This window comes from Ruditapes philippinarum, unplaced genomic scaffold (genome assembly GCF_026571515.1).
Source record: "Ruditapes philippinarum isolate M1 unplaced genomic scaffold, ASM2657151v2 ctg584_1_1_1_1, whole genome shotgun sequence".
In the NCBI taxonomy this organism is placed as follows: Eukaryota; Metazoa; Mollusca; class Bivalvia; order Venerida; family Veneridae; genus Ruditapes; species Ruditapes philippinarum.
In genome coordinates, this window is record NW_026854286.1 from 140,408 (window position 1) to 168,364 (window position 27,957).

The 27,957-nt window shown below is 31.9% G+C and overlaps 1 protein-coding gene across 9 annotated transcripts in view; it reads right to left on the bottom strand.

The window, feature by feature from the left end:
* Positions 1-22,032, bottom strand: part of LOC132739665 (zinc finger protein rotund-like) — a 44,300-nt gene extending 22,268 nt beyond the window's left edge. For 2 of the 9 annotated variants that reach the window (XM_060727413.1, XM_060727412.1), the window contains exons 1-2: positions 21,979-22,032; positions 8,109-8,163 (exon numbers count right to left, since the gene is read on the bottom strand). In XM_060727413.1, coding sequence (XP_060583396.1) covers positions 8,109-8,163; positions 21,979-22,017 — 94 coding nt within the window. In that variant the 5' untranslated portion in view covers positions 22,018-22,032. The other 7 variants (XM_060727421.1, XM_060727417.1, XM_060727422.1 and 4 more) reach the window with 6 other exon arrangements.
* Between the last annotated feature and the right edge of the window lie 5,925 nt (positions 22,033-27,957).

The following is a 27,957-nucleotide window of genomic DNA, read 5'->3' on the forward strand; positions in this document are numbered from 1 at the left end:
ACATTTTTTAATGATGCACATTTAACCTTTTGTAGAAGGGCCACCCCAAGAAGAACTATGCAGTGGTCAATAATGACAAGTAGCCTAAATTAGCTGATAAAAATAACTAAATTTCTTTAAAAATTGAAAATTGAAACACAACCACAATAAAGGGCAGTCAACATCAGTCTGTAAACAAATTAGCCACAATTTAAGACAGTACAGGCTAACATGTCTACAGTGGTCAGCAACAGGACTGAGCTCAAATAACTATAATTGGCAGGTGACCACTATATTCAGGTTACCATGGATATATTATACAATTTTGTACAAAAAAAGTTATATTCAAGCTATGCAATAACTAAACGTCTCTTCTAAATACACTGTAATTGCTGGTTGTTAATCACTTCCCACATATTATCATGTATTACTCATGTATTACACTGTACAACAGTCTAACATTACATTGTACTGCAGTCTAACATCACACTGTACAACAGTCTAACCTTACAGTGTACTGCAGTCTAACATTACAGTGTACTGCAGTCTAACATCACACAGTACTGCAGTCTAACATTACAGTGTACTGCAGTCTAACATTACATTGTACTGCAGTCTAACATCACACTGTACAACAGTCTAACATTACAGTGTACTGCAGTCTAACATTACAGTGTACTGCAGTCTAACATTACAGTGTACAACAGTCTAACATCACAGTGTACTGCAGTCTAACATTACAGTGCACTGCAGTCAAACATCACACTGTACTGCAGTCTAACATTACATTGTACTGCAGTCTAACATCACACTGTACAACAGTCTAACATTACAGTGTACTGCAGTCTAACATTACAGTGTACTGCAGTCTAACATTACAGTGTACAGCAGTCTAACATCACAGTATACATCAGTCTAACATTACAGTGTACTGCAGTCTAAACATCACAGTGTACAGCAGGTTAACATCACAGTGTACTGCAGTCTAACATTATAGTGCACTGCAGTCTAACATCACCCAGTGTACTGCAGTCTAACATTACAGTGCACTGCAGTCTAACATCACACTGTACTGCAGTTTTACATTACAGTGTACTGCAGTCTAACATCACACTGTACTGCAGTCTAACATTACAGTGTACTGCAGTCTAACATTACAGTGTACTGCAGTCTAACATTACAGTGTACTGCAGTCTAACATCACAATGTACTGCAGTCTAACATTACAGATGTACTGCAGTCTAACAATACAGTGTACTGCAGTCTAACATTACAGTGTACTGCAGTCTAACATTGCAGTGTACAGCAGTCTAACATTGCAGTATACAGCAGTCTAACATCACAGTTTACAGCAGTCTAACATCACAGTGTACAGCAGTCTAACATCACAGTGTACAGCAGTCTAACATCACAGTGTACTGCAGTCTAACATTACAGTGTTACAGCAGTCTAACATCACAGTGTACTGCAGTCTAACAATACAGTGTACAGCAGTCTAACATAACACTGTATTGCAGTCTAACATCACACTGTATATCAGTCTAACATTACAGTGGTACAGCAGTCTAACATCACAGTGTATTGCAATCTAACATTATGGTGTACAGCAGTCTAACATCACAGTGTACTGCAGTCTAACAATACAGTGTACAGCAGTCTAACATAACACTGTATTGCAGTCTAACATCACACTGTATATCAGTCTAACATTACAGTGGTACAGCAGTCTAACATCACACTGTATATCAGTCTAACATTACAGTGGTACAGCAGTCTAACATCACAGTGTATTGCAATCTAACATTATGGTGTACTGCAGTCTAACATCATGGTATGTACTGCAATCAAACATCAGGGTGTGTACTGCAGTCTAACATCACAATGTATTGCAGTCTAACATCACAATGTACAGCAGTCTTACATTGAAGTGTACAGCAGTCTAACATCACAGTGTACAGCAGTCTAACAATATTATGTACAGCAGTCTAACATCACAATGTACAGCAGTCTAACATTGAAGTGTACAGCAGTCTAACATTATTATGTACATCAGTCTAACATCACAGTGTACATCAGTCTAACATCACGGTATGTACTGCAATCAAACATCAGGGTGTGTAATGCAGTCTAACATCACAATGTATTGCAGTCTAACATCACAGTGTACAGCTGTCTAACATCACAGTGAACTGCAGTCTAGCATTACAGTGAACTAAGAGTCTAACATAAAAGTACAGAGTCTGGTCAGACTTAATTTGCCTGATGCAAGAATGACTTCCCAAATAATAGGAAGTTAAGTTATATATCTTGATAACAAATGACTTGAAATTGTCTTTTTAACTGCCCAAAATTAAGTATTTCAAGGGCAATAATTCTGCAAAAAGAGATCAAATGAAATAAAGAAATCTTTACAATATAGACCAGGTACAAAATGTGACAACCTATTCTTTTAAAGGTTTGGTTGAAATCCTTTGTGAAAAGAAAATGAGTAGCTTACTTGTACTATACGCAAATGCACAAAGATAGTTCAAGATTTATATTCTAGCACTGAATAGACTTTAAAGAAGGTACAAGATAATAAATTCTAATATATAAGCCTTGAGTATTACCAACAATGTTAAAATTTTCGCGGTCTTACTCTTGCATGTGCATATATAAACCAAATTATAAAGATGTAATTCATTAAAATATAAACAAGAGGATCATTTGAATGAAAGTTTATATCCTTGTCTTGAATATCTTTGAAGCGTTATGTAAACAACATGTACATGTATGCACAATTTACTCCATAAATGGTAATGCACAAAACTTGATGCAATTTACTTTCATGTTCATATTCAGCCCTTAACCTTTTGAAATACTTAAATGGACTTGTCCAGCTTCCATTTTTGGAACAGTCCATTATCAGTGTTGGGGGATATCAAGATGAAACTTTTAATTAGTCAGCAGAGCACAGAAGAGAGGCTCGCCCATTTTATAGTCAGCACTTTACAGTGTCAGCAACAGGTTGGTTATCATTATTAATTTGGGCTGATTTTACTCAAGTAACTCAATCATGATAAATATTTAAACGATTTAACTCCCAACTTTGAATGATATCACTATATTCACATAAATATTTTAGTAGCATTTCTTGATTTATATATCATTACTATCAATAAAACAACTTATTCTTTTAAACAATTATGTAAACAAATACTTGAAGTGTCATGAAAATAGACTGCAGTGAGGCACACAATGTACATTAATGGTAATTTTCTGTTGGGTTTAAGTAATTTTGATACTTTGAAAATTCCTAGGTGCCCCTCTAAACATGATTTTATGTATGTACATACACCAAGTTATAATCTTACATGAATTATTTCTATGCCTCTAGAGGGATTCAAGCTTTTACCAGAGGAGAAAATTGTTTTTTTGTCTGTGACATAAACCACTTTGCTATGTTTAATTAATTAAATAAACACATTTTTTGGTAATTTAAACATCCTAACTACAGCAGGGGCGTGGTTCAGTAGTAATATTATCTGTCTTTTAACCCTTGTGTCTCAAGTCTGACTGTCCCAATTGTACTAACATTAAAATTTCAAATGATAATTATTACTGTATTGGTGCTTCACATGTACGCCAAAACAAAACTATTCAGTTACCTCTACATTTTAACAATACCCACCAATAACAAAGAATGGCTTGCACTTCTTTGGAGAGGACACCCTGCAAACATGGCCTTACTTAATGAGGAAAAGTACGGAAATCTATTTTTAGCCTAAGTGTTCTTGACCTTGAAGCCTAAGTGTGCTTGCCGTTGAACCAATCAACCAGAAACCAAAACCAAAGGGTAGATGTCTATGGAAGGCACTAACTCATCAAACATGTAAAACCTTGGTCAATAAATGAAGATGGTTTAAGAAGTGGTGCTGGCGAGAAATGCATCATTGAAAAACATTTCTGGAAGCATAATTGTGCAAACTTCTTTAAAACATTCTCTCAATCTTGACACAACTTATAAAATGGAAATGCTTAAACATCTTATTGTAATTTCATTCTAAAATATTCCATTTTTCCCCGTATCATTCCACTATTTATGAAACTTTTATTTTCTCTTTAATTGTCATCAACATTTAATGCAGCAAATGTGTCTCTTTTACAATCTACCTTTAATGAAATATTCTTTTTTCTTTCTGTTTCTTTTCTTGACAAGCTACCTTTAATGAAACTTATTTTTTCATTTCTTGACAAGCTACCTTTAATGAAACTTATTTTTTGCTGTGTGAAAATCAACCTTTAATGAAGACAATCATTTTACATCTTCAATCCACCTTTTAAGATAGGTAAACAGCTTTCAATCGAGTTTGTCTAGACATCGTTTGCATCTTAACTGATCACCATGATAAAGTCACTCAAAATATTTCTCCTTTAGGCTACTTTACATATATTGAAAGATTGAAATAAAGTATAAAATTAACAATGTTTGTCATAAACCATATAACACAATAATAGTTATAACACAATAACAGTTCGGGTTGAATGTTTAATAGAATATGTCAGATTATTCAATATTAAAAGAAAAACGCATGAGTAAAAGTAAAAGTCAGGAATTCTTCATTTATAAAGATTTAGATAAGACTTGGTTAAATTTCTTATTCTTTACAATTTTATTTATCAAGGTTTTTGAATGGAGTGGTATTAAAAAATACAGTCAAGCCTGACTGTTAAGGTCACACATAGAGCATGCTGAATTATAGAAATATTTATTGGCAATTAAACAAATGAATCGGTCAAATGAAACCCCAGCCCTTTAAACCCATGGCAGTGCTTGCTTGCTAAAGACAAACTTTGATTATAATATCTCATTCCTAATTCTAGGTATTGTCTGGAAACCATTTTTTCTATTCTTAGTAACAGTGACCTTGATCTTGAATTAAGGGGGTCCTACAACAATCCAAACTAGAACTATCACTAAATGTGATTAATACCCCCACAAGACTGCTTCGGAAATGAGGATGTTACTAGTAACAGAATACCTTGTAAAAGAATTGAAATATAGAGTTATGGTTGTGGGCAATTAAAGATAGTTGTGGTTCTTGTATATTGCATTTCCTTTCAATGTGGTTGACCATTGAAGAAGTTTTATTGAATTACTCTGTAATAAGTCCAGAAATACAAAGAAAAGGAACAAAGGGCAATAACTCTATAAATACTGAAGATGGAGTTATAGTTCTTGTGCACTGCACTTCCTCCCTCTTTTTGTGCTTGACCATTGTATGAAGTTGTTTTGAATTTAAACCAGTATGTTTTAAGTTATGCTCCAGACAAGGAAAAGTATCAAAGGGCAGTAACTCTGTATTTTGTCAAAATGGAGTTATGGCTCTTATGCACTGCACTTGCTTTTAATGTCCTTGACAACTGTATGAAGTTGTATTGAATTCCAAACAGTAGTTTTCAAGTTATGCTCTGGACAAGGAAAAGTAACAAAGGGCAATAACTCTGTAATTTGTCAAGATGGAGTTATGGTTCTTGTGCACTGCACTTCCTCTCAATGTGCTTGACCATTGTATGAAGTTATATTGAATTCCAACCATTAGTCTTCAAGTTATGCTCCGGACAAAAAAAAAGCAATGGAAAAGTAACAAAGGGCAGTAACTCTGTAATTAGTCAAGATGGAGTTATGGTTCTTGTGCACTGCACTTCCTCTCAATGTGCTTGACCATTGTATGAAGTTATAATGAATTCCAACAATTAGTCTTCAAGTTATACTCCGGACAAAAGAAAGCAATGGAAAGTAACAAAGGGCAATAACTCTGTAATTACTTTAGATAGAGTTATGGTTCTTATGCACTGCACTTCTCCTTACTGTGTTTGACAATTGTATGAAGTTGTTTTGAATTCCAACCACTAGTGTTCAAGTTATGCCCCGGACAAGGAAAAGTAACCAAGGGCAATAACTCTGTAATTAGTCAAGATAGAGTTATGGTTCTTGTGCACTGCACTTTCTCTCAATGTGCTTGACCATTGTATGTAGTTATATTGAATTCCAACAATTAGTCTTCAAGTTATGGTCCGGACAAAAGAAAGCAATGGAAAAGTATCAAAGGGCAATAACTCTGTAATTACTTTAGATAGAGTTATGGTTCTTGTGCACTGCACTTCCCCTTATTGTGTTTGACAATTGTATGAAGTTGTTTTGAATTCCAACCAGTAGTTTTCAAGTTATGCCCCGGACAAGGAAAAGTAACAAAGGGCAATAACTCTGTAATTAGTCAAGATAGAGTTATGGTTCTTGTGCACTGCAATTCCTCTCAATGTGCTTGACCATTGTATGTAGTTATATTTAATTCCAACCATTAGTCTTCAAGTTATGGTCCGGACAAGGAAAATGCAACGGACGTCTGGACCGACCGACCGACCACCGGGTGACTCCTATATACCCCCCCCAAACTTCGTTTTTGGGGGTATAACTAGGTCTCTTCACAATCTTATATGCCAAGTTAAATTACAATACAAGCTTGATATACACCAAGTTTGATTCCTAACCCTAGTTTTTGCAGAAGCCTTTTTTCCTATTTTCAGTAAAAGTGACATTGACCTTGACCCCAGGGAGTCTAAAATCAACTCCAACCCAGATCTTCATATACACATGTTATATATCAATTTTCTTTACAGTTTCTCATTCCTAACACAAGTCATTGTCCAAAAAACATTTTTCTACTTTTAGTAACAGTGACCTTGACCCCTCATTCCAAACACGTCATTGTCCAAAAAACATTTTTCTAATTTTAGTAACAGTCACCTTGACCCCCAAGGGTCCAAAAGCAATCCTAACCGGTGTTTCTACATAAGGTTGCTATATACCAAGTTTGAGTTTACATTGTCCGGAAACCATGAAGTGGACCAACTGACAGCCGACTCCTTAATTACCCCTTTACTTTGTTTGGGAGGAATAATAATCCAAGTTATGTTAAAGGAATGCTTATAATTGACTGATGCATTATTCAAATCAAAAACGTTATACATGTGCTAAAATTACTTAAATATATACTTTGCTAAAATTTGATATTTAAAAATATTGATAATTGCTACACAGTCTTTTTGTAAATACAAAATAAAAATGTTTTGACTTTACAAAAAGTAGATATATTATGCTTTAAATCCTACAAATCCTGTAAGTTGACACACTATGAATATATAGTGTCATTCAAAAGAATGGAAGTTTTAAGAAAGGAGCAGATTCACTTGACCCGTAATATTTAGGAACGCAGATCCCCATACATAGTTTTTAAAGAAGACATATTCAGTAAGAATTCAATAAATTAAAATAAATTTTTTCCAATAAAAATATTTCACTCAAAGATGAGCAAAGTACATCTGTAAGCCATATCATCGGTACTGCTAATTTCTAGAACGAGACACTTAACACTAGATGTAAACTGGCACCTGAGAGGGTGATCTAGTTAAGTAGCACTACAATAAGCAGAGTTAAAATTTCTCTATGAAGTAACCTACACTTAGTTTTAGTTTATTCAAATCTATTTTAATTTATGTTGGAAGCTATAAGTTTATGGAAAACACTCGAATCCGTTCCTGAAACCATTCCTGAAACCAACCAGTATCAAACAATGAGTGTAAATTTTCTTGCTCAAGGAAACAACAGCTTGCCTCCGATAGGGTTTGAAACCATATGACTAGCATTCCTGAGAATGAAACCTTTTAGGTCAATAGACTTATTAAAATTAAACTCATTTCCATTCTTTTTCTTACATCGTTAATGAATACCGAAATTAATTAAAAGCATAAAAACTGCCAGGTATGTGTGTAAAACTTATTATTTAATCACTAATTTCACAGTATTTCAAACAAAAATAATTTTATTTAGATATCTGATGGCAGTTTGAAAATACTTCATGTGAAGTGACTGTAAATGAAATCATTGTTTTTATTACCTCCCTTTATACAAAACTGACTTGCTCTGTTCATGTGTAGTAATTACAATAGTTTAATTATAATCATTCTACTTGTTTATGTAGTATCTGTTTGATCTGGGGTTTTTTTTTAAAGAATTGATATAAGAACTAGTGAAATTTAACAATAATTACATAAAAGTAATGACCCAATAAAAAATTAAATGTACTAACCTGCTGTTACTGTAGATGACATTGGGCTGTGTGCATCAGTTGCTGGGGAACCAGCCTGAAAACATACAAACAAAACATAGTAAAATTTAGGAATACAGACATCATGGGATTATATTTTGTTATACTGACAAAACATAGTAACATCATGGAATTATATCTTGTTATACCAACAAAATATAGTAACACCAAGGAATAATATCTTGTTATACTGACAAAATATAATGTTAACACCAAGGAATAATATCTTGTTATACCAACAAAATATATAACATCAAGGAATAATATTTTATTACAAAACAAAACAAAAATCCCAACCTCTTTACAAATGATGAATTCGTTAGTTTTAGTGTTATGAATGGTATTGAAATGTTATAAATAGGCAATAGGCAGATCAGAATTCTAAACATTTCCAATCTAAATTTTGCAATTCAAAGGTTAAAACTTGTGGCTGGATTATGATCTGAGGGAACATGTGTTGATGAGGAAGTTACATGTAAATTCTGATAAAGACATCAGACAGATAGATGATTGGTCAAAGGAGAAACAGACATTTAGGTAGATGACTAGGCAAGATTTAACAAGACACATGGTTACAGTGTGGCAAGTATGAAGCCAACAAAATATATATACAATGTAGATAAAATGCTAGCCAGAGTAAAGTCTTAAATGCAACTATAATGGTGACTTGTGATCTTTACTGGTGGGGTGGAAGGACTAATACCTCTAATGATTTATACACTGATCTTCAGGTTAATTATTGCCGGTCTTAAAACACTGTAATAATTTTATTCTTGTACAAATAACACAAAAACAACAACACATATTATAAATCAAACAGATATTAGGGATTGGCTTTACAGTAATGGGTAATGGGTCTAAAAACAAGAAGAAAGTTGGGTCATTTTTTTTTGCATAATCTGCATTATCTGCATAATTTCAAGGCCATAAAAATTCTATGTTGGGTTCTCATGTTAAATATTTTAGTTTTAAAAGTGTGCAGTCAATAAAGGTAAAAGACATATAAACCAAATGCTGTATAATGGAATTAGGTAAGCTTTGCATGACCTTAGAATATAACATAAACATTTTCTCTTTTAACTTCGGGGTGTTGACGTGTTTGCTTCCTACCTTTGCCAGAGCTTGTGTAAAAAAAATGGTCGGGGGGGGCACTTTCATTTTAGAGTTAACTGCCCTTTTAATTAAAAAAAAATCAAAGTTTAAATAAATTCTCTACTTTTGTTTTTATTTCAACCTATATGTCAATATGTAACAGTTGCATACACTATTTCTTTCTTCTCATAAATGTTTTAAATGATTTATTGTGCCAAATATGATCTATTTAAAAAACAAGATCAGCAAGCATGTTAAAATTTATTGACGAATTGAACTGAATGAAATTTTAAATAAAAAACCAATATCAGCTTGAACTGAATGAAATTTTAAATAAAACAAGCAAATTCGTTTATTTCATTTATATCCCCCGCCGAGTACTGGTTATTATTAACACAACAACTGAATACATAAGGCTTTATTTATATATTAATCATGGCATAAACTGTAATATTCTTTGAACTTGATAAATATTCAGGGCAATAACAGAGCCATACTTTGTGTTAAATAGTAAAATCTTGAAATGCCAATGAGATGTATGCATACTACATAACTAATCAAGGGCCATAAATCTGAGTTATAAGTATCTGACTGGAACAAGGCGACTATATGCACATCTCCTCTTAGTATCCCATAAAGTTTCATTGAATTCCAGCCAGTAGTAGCAGAGAAGTAGCGAGGAAACAAATATTTTTCTATATGGATACTGCATAACTAATCAAGGGCCATAACTCTGAGTTAAAGTGTCTGACCGGAACAAGCCGACGATATGCGCATCTCCTTTTGGTATTGAAGGTTCCCATAAAGTTTCGTTGAATTCCAGCCAGTAGTTGCAGAGAAGTAGTGCGGAAATGATTTTTACTCTATATGCATACTACATAACTCATCAAGGGCCATAACTCTGAGTTAAAGGGTCTGACCGGAACAAGCCGACGATATGCGCATCTCCTCTTGATATTGATGATTCCCATAAAGTTTCGTTGAATTCCAGCCAGTAGTTGCAGAGAACTACTCCGGAAACGATTTTTATTCCATATGCATATTGCATAACTAATCAAGGGCCATAACTCTGAGTTAAAGTGTCTGACCGGAACAAGCCGACGATATGCTCATCTCCTCTTGGTATTGAAGGTTCCCATAAAGTTTCGTTGAATTCCAGCCAGTAGTTGCAGAGAAGTAGCGCGGAAACGATTTTTACTCCATATGCATACTGCATAACTAATCAAGGGCCATAACTCTGAGTTAAAGTGTCTGACTGGAACAAGCCGACGATATGCGCATCTCCTCTTGGTATTGATGATTCCCATAAAGTTTCGTTGAATTCCAGCCAGTAGTTGCAGAGAACTACTCCGGAAACGATTTTTACTCTATATGCATACTACATAACTAATCAAGGGCCATAACTCAGAGTTAAAGGGTCGGACCGGAACAAGCCGACGATATGCGCATCTCCTCTTGATATTGATGATTCCCATAAAGTTTCGTTGAATTCTAGCCAGTAGTTGCAGAGAACTACTCCGGAAACGAAATTCGGACGGACGGATGGACGGACGGACAACGCCAAAACTATATCCCCCTCCCGATTCCATCGGCGGGGGATAACAACAATATTAGCCTATCATTCGGAACTATACACAACAAATATGATTTTCATGGAGTTTTGTAGAATATCAAGTTATTGTAGGCGTCTGTAATGGTGTAATGGTAGTGTTTTTTTCTGAGTCACTATTTATACCAAATTATTAGATTACAAATGGAGATGCCATGAAAACATTTAATTCTTCCACTCTGAAGCTTTTTATTTGTAACAATGAATGTATTATTTAACATTTAGAATATTGTTATGTTATTATACCATCTTATATAAACATACTAATATACATATTGACATGCAAAAGTCTGATTAAATGGTACTCAGAATTAGCTGACAAATTTGAGCACTTAAATCTTACAAATAATTTTTGGCATATTTAGCAAATACTTTCTCACATTTTTACATCATCTAAATTTGGAAGTTACATATAATCATTTCTCAATATTTATTAAAGAAATAAATACTATTATTTTCTTCAGGCAAGAACCACAAAATTTAAATAGGCTGACTCCTGTAGAGTTAATTTATATGGAAAACACTCACTAGTACAGTGTAAGACAGGGGCCATAACTATTTAGCAATGTAGTTTCACAAACTGTATTTGGCAATATCAATATTATTTCATAATGATTATGGTTGCAATTTTTTTTTTTTCATCAGAATAATATTTCTTTTTTTATTTTTTTTTTGTTTTAATACCTATTTATAAGAAATAAATAAAGACAAAAAAGGTGCCATATCAAAAACAAATTATCATGTCTTTGCTTTTAACAAGAGAAATAAAAGTAAAGTATTCTCCAGCATTTATATAATATATATTCACAAACTATTATGATTATTTCCTTTTTCATTTGATCTTTATATTTCCTGGTTCTAATAATTTAAAGTTAATCTCATAACAGTATAATAATTTTATGGTTTTATAACAACAGCCAATTATAAATAGCTTGACAATTTTTCATATTTGTTATAAATTTCCAATGGAAACAGGAAAAAATATCCTTGATTGTTCCTTAACAAGGATAATATACTGGTATTGCCTTGTTGTTTCATAGCAAGGGCTACTATACTGGTAGCCTAGGCAAGTCTTGATTATTACAGTTTCTTAACAAGGCTAATACACTGGTAGTCTGGGCAAGTCTGATTATTACCAGACTGTTTCTAAAATCAACAAGGTTAATATACTGGTAACCTTGTCAAGTCTGATTATTGCCAAATTGTTTCTTAACAAGGTTAATATACTGGTAATTTGGACATGTCTGATTATTACCAGACTGTTTCTTAACAAGGTATATATACTGGTAGCCTGGGCAAGTCTAATTATTGACAGATTATTTCTAAACAAGGCTAATATTGGTAGCCTGGGCAAGTGTTATAATTGAATGATAATTTCTTAGCGAGGCTAATATACTGGTAGCCTAGGCAAGTCTAAATTTTGACGGATTATTTCTTAATAAGGCTAATATACTATTGTGACAACCAGTGTTCTAATTATCATGCATATTTTGACTTTTGACATGATTTAGTATTGTGTGCCAGCACGTGAGGTAATATATATTTGGCTTTTAAAGTTATTTTTTTTAACCTTAAATTCCTTAAATAAATAATGAACAGCTTTATTTAATAAAATTGGCTAGGTAAGAAAAAAATCTAGTTATTTCTTAATTGCATGTACACCAACTCATGAAAAATCTCTAAATTCAATCCAGAAATTTGAATCTCTGGCAATGAAAGCTTTAATTAGGAAATCAAATTGATTTTCAATTCCTCAGGTTAAACAGTGGGTGGCACTTACTTTATAGAAAAAACTAGAAAAAAATAATTCTTGGGGGCAGAATGGAGAAGGCAGACAGAAATCTAAAATATATATATTTATATATATATTAACATTGCATTGACTGCACATTTTATTTATTTTCATCATCATGTAATTTCTATAATTAAGGAGAGAAACAACCACTGATTAGAGCACTTTGATTAATGTATCATTTAATCAGCTGTAGGTAATTAATACATTAATTTTATGATGTAGCTATTTACATTAAATGAAGAATGAACATCAAAGGTAATTTATGCGTTCCTAGAAATCTTCATTCCAGCCCGAAAGTGAACTTCGTCTATACATTAATTCATAATCATGGTAATGTAAACAGTAAACTGAACTGGTGACTCCTCAAGAAAATGCAGTGTTTAACTCATGCCATGTTTATGTAAGATAATGGATGACTATGATACTAGTTTTCTTTATCTTTCACATACATGCATTTTGTGATAATTGTCATGAAAACTTACCAAGTTATTTTAAACCAGTCTCCAAAGTAACAGTACAATATTGAGGAAATATGGCTGTGACCACAGTATAGCTTCAGTCAATGACCCTCGCTTAAGAGAACACAAAGGTTAATCACATAAAGACATTTGCAATGGACATTATGGTTTTAAAGCCAGAATGGTTACTTGACCTAGACTTTGGTTTAAAGTAACAATAATGATAATTTGACCTTGACCTTGGTTTTGAGTAATAGTAATAATATTTTGACCTAGACCTTGGTTTAAGTAATAATGTTATTTTGACTTAGACCTTGGTTTAAAGTAATAGTAATGATAATTTGACATTGACCTTGGTTTAAAGATATAATAATAAAGTAATAAAGGTATTTTGACCTTGACCTTGGTTTAAAGTAATAATAACGATAATTTGACCTAGATCTTGTTTTAAAGTAATAATCATGGTATTTTGACCTAGATCTTGGTTTAAAGTAATAATAATGGTATTTTAGCATTGACCTTGGTTTAAAGAAATAATAATGATCATTTGACCTAGAACTTGGTTTAAAATAATAATTATAGTAACAACCTGCTGGTAGCAACTAAATTCACCCATACAACTGGTGCTGACCTGGACCAGACAGCCCTTATGGTCTGCACTGTTTGCTTTTCATTTTGGTAACTTTGAAATTTTCCCTTAAAATGATGAATGTTTTTTGTTTAGAATGATAGATGTCTAGTCCATTTCAGATATAGAACATGTCAAGATTTAATTGATTAAAATGCAAATTTTTGCTACGATTATAAGCCCAATGGCTGAAAGGTTTAGTCGATTCCTATAAAATTCAGCCAATAAAAGTTTCAGTTTTGGCTGAAAAAAAAATTAGTCATCTGATTTAAGTGGGTCAGTCTGGTCAGGAGGTACAACATTCTGACTTTATGAGAGGTCACAAACATTTGGTGCATAAGCCACACCAAATACTTAATACATAACATAAAATGTGCCGCGCCATGACACAACCATCATAATGGGTTTGCGACCAGCATGGATCCAGACCAGCCTGCCCATCCGCGCAGTCTGATCAGGATCCATGCTTTTCGCTTACAAACCCTTTAACAAGTAGACAAACTGTAAGCGAACAGCATGGATCCTGATCAGACTGCACAGATGCGCAGGCTGGTCTGGATCCATGCTGGTCGCAAACACACTATGTTGGTTTTGTCATGACGCGGCTCATTAATATTTTCTTGAAGCAGAATTTCTAATTGCTAATCTGATAGTGAAATAACTTAAGTGGCTCTTAAAAATAATTAAAAGTATTCAGTCATGTCATGGGGAAATTTTTTCAAATAAATGAACAGGATGTAATTTACCTTTAAGCCACAAATATTTGTAATGGTTATTTTTTTTATTTTCATACACATTCTAAAGTATAGGTAATTTAAAATATTTTGAAGGCTCTTTTAGTAACACTACTTAAATAAAAAATTAACAGTTTAGCAAGAATTAACTGATTTTTTTATAATCTATATAATATTAAAGTGTTAGCAGGTAAAAAAATTATTAAGCATATATTAAGTATTATTATATACCTATAAATTTTCTCCCTAAAATACACGCAAATATTGAAGCGCAAATACGCTTCAACGGATAGAAATTTACGTATAATGTTAGTGTTAGTAACAAATACGGTACCATATAATTTCATGGAAGTGCCGAACTATTTTTGACGTTGGTTGCGATCTTAGCTTTGTATTACTTTGCATTTGGAAACAGGAACCAAAATTATTAAAGGCATGGCTGGTTTGCAAGAATTACGTATTCATCCGTCAGTCATGAATTTATTTCTTGACAATTATATTTCATTTTCTGAAAAAAATGAAAAGGTATATAATAAAAGGAAAATTATGTTGTAGTAGCTTTCTGAGACTATGTATTTTTCTACTCACAACGTTGGAAAATTGATATCTCACTTGACCTTCGGTCTCGCGAGATATCAATTTTCCACCGCTGTTCGTAGCAAAATACAGAGCCTCAGAAAGCTACTACAACATAATATTCCGTATATAGCAAGACACTATCTAAATAAGACAAAAATAAACAATTTAAACAGCACAAAAGAAGCTATGTAAGGGCTATTGTAACCGTTTCAGACCTTTAATTTTTTTCTTATTAGCATCCTATTAACTAATAGCCGTTTAACTACTTTTCTCAGGCACTTGTAGTGTTTACCCGGATAAACGTGACTTTAAAATGATTGGTTAAATAAACACTATTGAGAATTGGTAAACGAAATAGACTGTCTGGTAGTTTCAAATTTAGGTGCTCTCATTGGACAAAAAAGTAGGGCAAAGACTAAAATGACTGAAATTCTAATTGCTAAAATGACTGAAATTATAGTTGCTACATAGTCTTTTTCCTATATAAATTTTCCCAAAACCTTTTTCAAATGCTAAATAGTCATGATCATTTACAAAAAGAAACACATGTTGGTACAGTTCAACATTTTCACATATAATTTGTATAATTTAGTAAGATATAGCCTTAAAATAATTTTTTTTATAGTGAAAACAAATATACACGTAACCTATACCACAGCATGATGCAAACTTTACACATATACAAAACTGACATTGCTCAAACATCATGAAAATCTAGAAACCATCACAATTGTTTTTTTTAAAGATTATACTTCCTGTGTTTGCTAATCCATTGTTTGCAGGTTTCAATGAATAAACCAAATGTTGATAGTTCAGAAACTTTGTCAAATTTAATCACCAAAAAGACTGCTTCAAGATATCGAAAATCTAGCAGTTCATGGGTGCTAGGTCGATATTCTATAATGGGTGATAAAAAAACTCAAACCTCACACCGAGTAGACCTTATTCTCTCACTGTGTTGAATTGGCCAAGTGTTCTGGCATATTATCTATTGAGCTCATCAAAGAATTTTACTACTCTGCACAAACTGATGTCAACTACGGACATCATGTTAACATCAAACAATTTGTATGTCACAAATTGACGTCATGTTTTAATTGATGTCATGTTTTAATTGATGTCATGTTTTAATTGATGTCATGTTTTAAACAATAAACAATTTGAATGTCACTAATTGACGTCATGTTTTAATTGATGTCATGTTTAACAACAAACAATTTGAATGTCACTTGTTGATGTCATGTTTTAATTGACATCATTGACAAACAATTTGACAAACAATTTGAATGTCACGAACTGACCTCATGTTTTAATTGATGTCATGTTTAACAACAAACTATTTGAATGTCACTTATTGATGTCATGTTTAACAACAAACAATTTGAATGTCACTAATTGACATTATGTTTAATAACAAACAATTTGAATGTCACAAACTGATGTCATGTTTTAATAGATGTCATGTTTAACAACAAACTATTTGAATGTCACTAATTGACGTCATGTTTAACAACAAACAATTTGAATGTCACTAATTGACGTCATGTTTAACAACAAACAATTTAAAAGATAGGAAACAAAATGGTGTCAAAGGTTTGTACTACATTGACAGTACAGGATGAAAGAAATCGGCATCACAAAAATTCAACAAATGACAGTGTTACTGCAATGTTTCTCTACACATAAAATAGCCAGCTATGCATGGAATTTGGCTGTCAATTATTACAAATATGCCAATATAGGGTAAAAACTGAAGATAAAAACATGTAAATGACATGAATTATATTTGATTTTTATCTCTGATCATATCAAATCATTTTCAGGCATTTCCCTTTACCAGTGGGGAACCATGACTTGCCTTTATATTGTAACCACCAATGTGAAACCACACCAGACAGTAAATCCAGACTATATCCATGATCCATATTAAATTCAAAGCAGTTAAAAAAACAATGAGGAAATCAATTAATAAAAAAAACATGACCTATTTTATCTGACAATCTAAAATTAGACTCGGCTCATATTTTCATTAGGAGGAATATGGAAGTTATCTGTGAGCCATGGCAAAGTATAAATTAATCAATGAAGTCATTGTAGTAAAATTAAACAAAACAGGATATTAAAAGATCTATTGAGACGTTAAGAATGAAACAACAAAACTGAGTGAGCCATTAGTCCCTGTAAGTGTTGTAACAGAATACTAAAGACTAATACAGATGATATAAGTGTAGTAACAGAATACAAAAGACTAATAGAGATGATATAAGTGTAGTAACAGAATACAAAAGACTAATAGAGATGATATTAGTGTAGTAACAGAATACGAAAGTCTAATTGAGATCATGTCAGTGTAGTAACAGAATATGAAAGTCTAATTGAGATAATATAAGTGTAGTAACAGAATACCAAAGACTAATAGAGATCACATAAGTGTAGTAACAGAACACGAAAGTCTAATTGAGATGATATAAGTGTAGTAACAGAATATGAAAGACTAATACAGGTAATATAAGTGTAGTAACAGAATACAAAAGACTAATAGAGATAATATAAGTGTAGTAACAGAATACAAAAGACTAATAGAGATAATATAAGTGTAGTAACAGAATACAAAAGACTTTTGTGTAGTAACAGAATATGAAAGACTAATATAGATCACATAAGTGTAGTAATAGAATACGAAAGTCTAATATAGATGATATAAGTGTAGTAACAGAATACGAAAGACTAATAGAGATCACATAAGTGTAGTAACAGAATACGAAAGTCTAATATAGATGATATAAGTGTAGTAACAGAGTACAAAAGACTAATAGAGATAATATAAGTGTAGTAACAGAATATGAAAGACTTATAGAGATAATATAAGTGTAGTAACAGAATACAAAAGACTTATAGAGATAATGTCAGTGTAGTAGAATACGGAAGACTAATAGAGAAAATATAAGTAATACAATATGTAAAATAATTTAATAGAGAAAATACAGATGTAGTAACAGAATATGAAAGACTAAAAGAGATAATAGCACAGGATATGACATTAAAGTGTAAGCAAAGTGTGGTAACAGGATGTAAATGATTGCAACTGAATATTATCACATCAAGGTGTGGTAACAAGATCAAGATGTGGTAACAAGAGCAAGGCATGGTCACAAGATCAAGATGTGGTCACAAGAGCAAGGCATGGTAACAAGATCAAATGGTAATAGATGGTAACAAGAGATCAAGGCATGGTAACAAGGTATGGTAAAAGGATAACAAGAAAGTTTAAAACAAGAAAAAACATTGCAAGACTGGGAGTTTTCAATTTACCATTAACCAGCTGAATATCTTAAATGTCCAGCTCTTAATTTAGATCTTAAATGTCCAGCTCTTAATCTAGACAAAACTATCATTTTTAGGGGAACAATTCCAAAAATGGTAAACAGACCACGATCATATGGCACAAATTTTGTCAGGTTATCTTAGTCTGCACTGGTTGCACAGGCAGAATCTGTTGTCACCAGCAGGCTTAGACTTAAAGGTCTTACATGAAGAATATTCACAGTGTGATTTTTTGGGCTGCCATTGGGATTTTTTTTCTTCTGAAATTGGGAATAAAAGAGCCTATTCCAGATTAGAAATGAGGCTTCATTTAGGCCTCTGGTGACAGGGGAAAATGCCCCTGTGTGGTAACAGGGTATGACCAGTCACATCCATGAAAGGTATCAAATATCATGCCATCTTTTACAGTAGTCATTAAATGATTAGATTCAATGACAAAACTTGTGACAAACTAAACGATAGACAGAAAGAAGGATAAATCAAATTTATATATAATATCAACAAAAAAAAGGCAACAGAAAATATAAGTCTGCGTACATGCAATTTGTGGATAATTTATTGAGAAGAAACATACTGAATTTTTTCTACCACAACAATTTATAATAAGAGAACAGGATATAAGAGAATGATAACTTCAAGTATGTCTGATGTGTTCCAACAGGATGAAGAAAGAATGTTATTGGGTGTATTATGAAAAGATTGAAGATGTTAAAATACAATTTTAAATATTACAATTCTTACATAAATGCATTTCTTTCTCTCTAATTATGTTGTCAACTTGCCTTTACATTATATAATTTTCAGGATAATGTCAGAAAACTAACTCATACACATTAAAGTTAGTGTTTGAAATTATTTTTTGTCCAATAGGATTGCAGTATTTCAAATGAATCGTAACAATTTTCATTTGGTAAATCGGTAAACTGTTAATCAGTGTAGTAATTCGACTGTTTATAAAAGTAATTTAAAACACTAAGCTGGTTATAATTTATTAGTACGTAGTTACAAAATTAAATTGGTTGCGCAGCTGTGCCGCGCTTGACCAATTTAATTTTGAAATACATACTAATAAACTTTAACCTATACTTAGACTTAGCAGAAATTTGAAAAAATACTGCAATGTGATTGGACAAAAAATAATGTTGATCATTAATTACTTTTTATCACACCACTAAAATTCAGTGTTGTAAAATTTAGTGGTGTTTGTAACTAGTAAGTAATCATGTTAGTTTCTGGGCTAATTGATATAGATTCCTCCGGTGACCTTTTATTTGAATAGCAATAGATTTGACTACAAACATTGACACGTGTTCTTTTGCTAAAAAACATGTTTGTAATGAAATTCTTATTGTAATGCAATAACCTGATAATTTGAATAAGACAGGTAATGGTCATATAGTGACATATCCATTGGTCAGTCCCTTTTAGGACCTCCTGTTATTATATTCTGTTAATGTGTTACCACACTTCTAAATTCTGGTCTTACTCTGAATGTCACAATTTGTAAAGGTGCCTCCTATAGTTTTGACCTTTACAAATTGTGACATTCAGAGTAAGACCAAAATTTAGAAGTGTGGTAACACATTAACAGAATAAAATAACGGGACCTAGTTATAAAGATTTTACAAATCATGGCAACATGATCATAACAGGATAAATTTAACAAATCATGGCAACATCATGATGATTTAAACAATATATACATGTCCCCGACGACCAAGATGTGGGTTATAGTGAAACAAATTTAAATGTGGAAGTATTTAGAACAAAATATATTAGTGCAAGAAAGACGTAGTTTGAAAGTCAAAGTAAGACATAAATTGAAGGTCAAAGTAATTAAGACACTGTAACTGAAAAATGCTTATCTACATTGAATATTATGAGTCATATAACAAAGGGTGATAGTAAGGCATGTTTTCAGGGTAATATTTTAGTACATTGAATATAGTATGTGTGAGTCATATATGGCAGGCCATGGTGTAGTGAGCAATGTATTAGTACATTGAATAAATGATAATGTAAGTTGCATTAAATAATAGGTAAATACGTTACCTATCAATTATAATTAGATGTGAAGTGAAATACAAATGTACCTTTATTGAAGGTAAGTGTCTCGCATAAAATTAAATGACAAAAAAAACAAGAATCAGAACAATATCTTCAGTGGCGATTTTACAAGAAAATGCATAACATAAAAAGTATATCAAAAGTATGTTGACTATCAGATTATTTAGAGTTACAAAATTGATTTAGCAGCAAAATGACACAATACATATAGGTAAAAATGTCGACGCAACAAAAAAAGGAAAATTGTAAAATAATAAGACATCATTCTGGACATTTACATAGCAACGACTACAGTGAGAAATGTCATACAAATGGGACTGATATAAAACAAAAGGAAAAGTGGATAAATTCAAAATAAAAGTAGAATAAAACAATTAGAATGCTGTCATGAGATATCAGCGCTTGAAATCAAATAAAGAATCATGAATTACAGTATTAGCAATAATGTTGGTGTTTCTGGAATATTTATTGAAACAACATATCAATCATTGCAGTTCTCAGTCTTAGATCAAATATCAGCAAGCCTATCCCAAACATTTAGATACAGGCCAGCCTACTCATCTATGCCATGTGACCAAACATTCCATTCCATTTCTAATTATACATAAATTTATGATCAATGAAATTAACAAGGAACATAACTATATAATTATATAATAATGGAAAAAGTCTTAAAATTCAACACATAAGGAGTCCAAAACACTCAAAGTCAGAACATAGAAAAGTAGAAAAGGAAGATCAAGTTATCAGTATGGATGACTCAGTTGAAAAACAAAATGGTATAGACAATGACCTAATTGCCTCACAATATGAAGATGACATTAAGGAAGAGTTACTAGTCACCATTTCTGATTAAACATTTAGATACGAATTATATGTGAAATAGTCATTGACATAGATACTTGAAAAGTATATGGTTCCATTTCCTGCAGTCACATACAATAGAACACTGAAATTGTGCAAGTCTACAATAAATAGAAACAACATATAATGGTCACTTCCTGATTCTAACACTAGAAAGAAATTTGTTAGTTAAAAAAATAACATTGAAGCGCCGTTCGAGGACCGTTGCCCCGTCGGCAAGAGCCTCGCTTACGTTTTTTGTTTCTCTTTTTTTAACACGTCAAAATCTCGTAAAAAAAAAAACCAACGAGACAAGCTCTGTATAATACTTTACACAGTTCTAAGCAGGTCGTAGATATGTGAATAATTCCTTGTAGTCGTAGAAAATTATGTTAATATCACTGGAATCCCCAAAATGGCGGCCAACGCCGTAGCCGTTTACACACGGATATCCGCAAAAAAAGACGAAATAAGGCCTCCCCCAACCTTGAAAAAAAAGAAATATTTTCACGTATCTATCGTTTAAACTTTTTATAAATATTACCAATTGCTGAAGACTTTATATATGATCCATGATTTATAATATCCATAAACTCTTAATTCAACTCTTTCTGGACAAAACTTCATTAAAATCTGATAAAAATCCAGAATTTTTGAAGTTTAAACTTTCACTGCGACTGTTTTAGTTTTACACCGGTAAACACACACATGTAGATATATCACCTTTGCAAAAAGCAGACGAAACGTAAACAATATGCACATGTGGTAGTGCAGACTTTATGCATATAGTGTGCATACATCGTCTGCAAGCCTAACCTAGATGCATTACCGTACATTCGGTATGCAAAATCTCTACTCAAGTGGGTTTAAATGAATGTTCTCAAGCTAAGGTTTTTTTTTTGCATGATAGTTTTTTTCCATTCAATTTTTTTACCTTTATTCTGTCTCTATTGCACCTTGTTTTATTTATTTCATATCAAATATATCATTTTGTATCCCATCGGTAAATCATAGACTTAATGATATTAACAGTTTTAGTTATATATATAGTAACTCTACATATTTTTCTGTTATATAACTTGAAAGTCAGATACCAGTATAGACTGCAGTATGATATGTCACAACTTTTGCCTTAATACAATCTAAGATTTTGATTGTCATTTTAAAAATGATGTTTATACATTCTTCATTTTTTATATTCAAATCTATAACATACAAAATTTCACTATGGAATGTTTTACATATGATATCCAACAATAAACTCCTTTACTCATACAAAATGCCAGATCAAACTCATATCAAGTCCTCCACCCAACAATGTTCAGTAGAAGAAGACTCATCCTTCATATATTTAACTCATTCTAAAGACCTGTTAAATATAATTAACACTCTTCTGAAATCAAGATATGATGATAAAATACCCAAAAAAACATGATAGTTATTCTTTTCAAATACCTACCAAAAATACCCTTTACCTGAGCAGACACAGTAGAAGATAGAAGAAAAACTTTGAAGAGGTAAACTGGAAAACAAACTTGTTTGACATTTGACCTTTAGGGGTTGATCTATAACTTAAGCCAGCACAAGGGCGGTATGGGTTCTTCAAATTCACTTTTTGAGATAGACATTCGAGCCAAGTGAAAAGAACATTCTTCAAAGGCTTTATAATAAAGGGAAGATAAGAAATTGTCTGATATTTGACCTTCAAGGGTGACCTTAACATTTATGACAATTGACCTTCAAGGTGACCTTTATCCTTCATGATAATTGACTTTCAAGGGTGACCTTCACCTTCAACTGCACAGTAACAGCATGGGTTTTGAACATCGTCTTACTGAGATGATCAAGTTTGAGTAAAGTTTGAGCAAAATCTTTTTAGGTGTAAATGATTTATAGATGGACAGCAGAGTATGACCAACAACCTTTTTGGTGGGGGGCATAATAAACACTGCACCAAGTATTGATGAATGCCACTTAAACATGAACATTATACAAAATGAAACCATGAACACACTGCACCAAATGAAATATAACATGAACACTATACCAAATGAAATACATCATGAACATACTGCACCAAATGAAATATACAATGAACACTGTACCAAATGAAATATATCATGAACACTTCACTAAATGAAATGCATCATGAAAACTGCACCCAATGAAATATATAATGAACACTGCACCAAATGAAATGCATCATGAACATTTCACCAAATAAAAAATACAATGAATACTGCACCAAATGAAATGCATCATAAACACTTCACCAAATGAAATATATAATGAAAACACTCCAAATGAAATATACATGTACAATGAACACACTACACCTAATGAAATGCATCATGAACACTGCACCAAATGAAATATATAATAAACACTGCACCTAATGAAATACATCATGAACACTGCACCAAATGAAATATATAATGAACACACTGCACCAAATGAAATACACCATGAACACTGCACCAAATGAAATACATCATGAACACTGCACCAAATGAAATATATAATGAACACTGCACCAAATGAAATATATAATGAACACTGCACCAAATGAAATATATAATGAACACTGCACCAAATGAAATACACAATGAACACTGCACCAAATGAAATACATCATGAACACTGCACCAAATGAAATGCATCATGAACACTTCACCAAATGAAATATATAATGAACACTGCACCAAATGAAATACATCATAAACACTTCACCAAATGAAATATATAATGAACACTGCACCAAATGCAAGAAGACCCACCACATTTTCTTTTGTGTAAATAATTGAATCTAAATTTCAAGTTTGAATGAATTCAAATAAAAATTAAAGTCAAGTTCATCAGGACTGTTGTGTCCAAGTATGAAGGCAATCCATTTACAAATTTACAAACTTCATTTCAAAGTTTAACTGAACACAAGCCATTCATTTATAACAAAGTTATTATGGCATGTATCAAGCAAAATTGAATGTCAAGGTCATTTATTAGTGAAGGCCAAGTTTAGTCTAGTTGTGTTCAACCATGTATAAAGGCAATCCATTGAGAATCATAAAAATATGACCAGTGTTGGAAGTTTTTGGACAGCAGTCGACGTCAACAATAACATTACTAAATGTAAACAAATAAAACTTGAACACTGCTCCAAGTAAAATAAAATCAAAAACACCTACCAAATGAAATATGTCACTAACACTTAACCAAGTGGAATAAATTATAAACACTATACACCATAATATGGACACTACAACAATTCATATCCACTGTAAATACTGGTTATTACTAACAACAGCACATGGATGATTTCATACATAATTCAACATGTTTGGATTTATATTAAGTGTAGTTTTGTCCAAATAAAAATCAGATCTGTCTATTCATAGTAAAGTTACGGCAATTTTAGCAACATTTAATAACTTGACCATAAAGGTCAAGGTCTTTGAGCGTCAAGGCCACACTTTATTTAACATGTCATTTGTGATGAGTTTTCTCAAACTTAGTCTTGTCCAAGCATAAATCAAATTTATCAATTACAAAGTTATTGCCAATTTTAAGTAAATTTAATAATTTGACCTAGAAGGTCAACATCATCTAAAGGTCAAGGTCAGTTTCAATTTGATTTCCTTGGAGAGTTTTGATTTGTTCAATTGAAGACAATCCGTTTGTTCATAACTAAATTATTTCCAATAGTAGCAAATTTATTAAATTCAAGCAGAATACAATAATTTCACCTAATCAAGGGCCATTAATCTGTATTAAATCGTCTGACATGGACATAATAATGATTTCATTTTTCATCCATCTACATGTATAAGCTTCAAATTGATACCACAAACACTTTTTTAACCATGCCCTGGTGTAAATTAAGTATAAACAAGAGCCTGTATATGGAAAACACACATGCCCCAATCTTTATTCTTGTCATTAACCAATTTGCCAAAAAGGTTTACCCATCACTTACTCAAAAAAAAATATGAGAAAATTTATATGACTTGACATGACTCCTTGTTCTTGTCAGAAAAAAATGTATATCAAGTCATATAACAATAATTCTAAATAAAGTTTATCACATACAAATAAACATATGACCTTGACCCAAGTAAATTCAAACTCCTAAACAGGATAACCTCAAGTTTATGTACTTACCAATTATGATAGACAACCATCAATACATAAAGGATGCATGAGTACAAGTGTAAAACTCTACTTGCAGCAATAATGCCCTTGACCTTAAGACCCCTAACTCCACCATAAGTTAGTTTGTTTCTTTGTGTTTGTTTGATTTTTGGGCACATCAACACAATTAAGATCATATGGAGCCATAACTCGAAAAAAAAATGAAACATCAACTTGAATCTACATGAATCGATAGATCTTGTTATAAAGAAACTGTGAATAAGAACTGTAACTTCCAAAGGTATAATGCTGGAGTTATTGCCCTTTGTCATTTTTCATACTTTATTTTTGTTTGGGACATAGCTTAAGATTATTTGATGTATCAGTTTAAAATCTAATGGATGAATAGATCCAATGGAGGAAATGTAATGGATAGATCTTTTTAAGTTAAAGTTCTGCACTATAATCCAAAATGAAAGTTATGTCTTAGATAAAAAAAGTATGAAAAATTTCAAAGGGTAATAACTCCCAAATTTTGAGGAGTTATAGTCCTTAGGCACAATGAGATGTAACCATGTATGAAGTTTTATGTTCATAACTGAAATAGCATCAATTTGTCAAAATGTGACACAGACAGACAGACAGACGTCCTCAAATTTTGGTTCTTATTACACGGTGGTCACTCTTTGACAAAACTCCATTATGGAAAGAAATTTACTATGTGTTATGCTAATTTTCAGTCCATGGTATTGCATATTTTGATGTAAAATGTAACATGTTTGCAAATTTGCTAAATAAACTTCAATACATTTAAACTAATCTACAGTCTGCTAATCGTATAAGGATTGTTAAGCTTAAAATATTCATTGTATATATTACAGTTTTACATATCTTATATAAGATCAAATGATTTGGTAATATTATCCTAAAATCTTACAAGATAAATCAATATTAAAAAAAATCTTATATTTCTAAAAATAGTTTCTTGTTCTAAATATAGATATATTAATATATAAATTAATACAGGCAATGAAAGCATAATTTTTTATATTTTTTCATAGCAATAACTATAAGTGTACTTAAATTCCTATCTTAACAACTAATAAATGAACAAAAAATGTCAATACAAAGTATACACTTAGTCTTTGATAATGCACATTTCAAGCTGAGTAACAAAATATCATATTGAATGAAAGATTGCATGACTAACCCACATACCCAGTAATTTTCATAATAAGAGTTACATACATACACTGTAGATTCAAACTTTATGAATAGAAATGTTCTAATGATAACTGTATGGAGTATTGGTTGCAAATTTATGTTAAAAATTATTGGAAGAAGCACATAGGTGGTGTTAGTATTGATATAGATTGATATAGGGAATAGGGGGAAGTAAGAAGGTCTTAAACAGGGGTTTCTGAGGTAAGGGGACAGTCAGTGAATTTGATTGTGTACATGCTGGACATTTCTGAGTTTGTTTGTCTTTGTGTTATTTTTTTGTGCTAGGGTGGGTTAGATATATTTTTATATTTTGACTTATATATTAAGTTATTCACAAGAGAACTTGGTCAACCAACCTAAAGGACTCAGACCAACATATTTCAAGACTCATGCCAAGCTTTTTTAAGGCTTTAAGACGTTGTTATGAAACATAATGTAATAACCTCAGTTTTATAATAAGAAAGCATTAAGATTATTTCTATCAAGTCTTAACTTCCTGGACCAACTAGTACTATTGTGTCATACTAAAGGAAGAAATATGACTGGCTATTACAGGGACTTTAACCTATGATTTCTAGACCAATCTTCTCTTTCTACACACTGGAAAGGGGAAGGAAAGGGTTTGAGACATTATCAAGGTTATTGAGATTGAGTAAATAGATCTTGTTGAATAAGAACTGTAACTTCCAAAGGTATAATTTTGGAGTTATTGCTCTTTGTCATTTTTCATACTTTATTTTTGTTTGGGACATAGCTTAAGATAATTTGATGTATCAGTTTAAAATCTAATAGATGAATAGATCCCATGAAGGAAAAGTAATGGACAGATCTTTATAAGTAGTTCTGCACTATAATCCAAAAAGAAAGTTATGTCATAGTTAAAAAGTAAAGTATGAAAAATTTCAAAGGGTAATAACTCCCAAATTTTGAGGAGTTATAGTCCTTAAGTACAAAAAGATGTAACCATGTATGAAGTTTTATTTTCATAACTGAAATAGCATCAATTTGTCAAAATGTGACACACACAGACAGACAGACAGACAGACAGACAGACATCCTCAAATTTTGGTTCTTATTACACGGTGGTCACTCTTTGCCAACATTTCATTATGGAAAGAAATTTACTATGTGTTATTCTAATTTTTAATCCATACACATTGTGATGTAAAGTTGAAACATGTTTGCAAATTTGCTAATTAAAACTTTAATATATTTAAACTAATCTACAGTCTGCTATCATATAAGGATTGTTTAGCTTAAAATATTCATTGTATATACAGTCTTTAACTTCTATCTCTTATTTAAGATCAAATGATTTGGTAATATTATCATAAAATCTTACTAGAGATA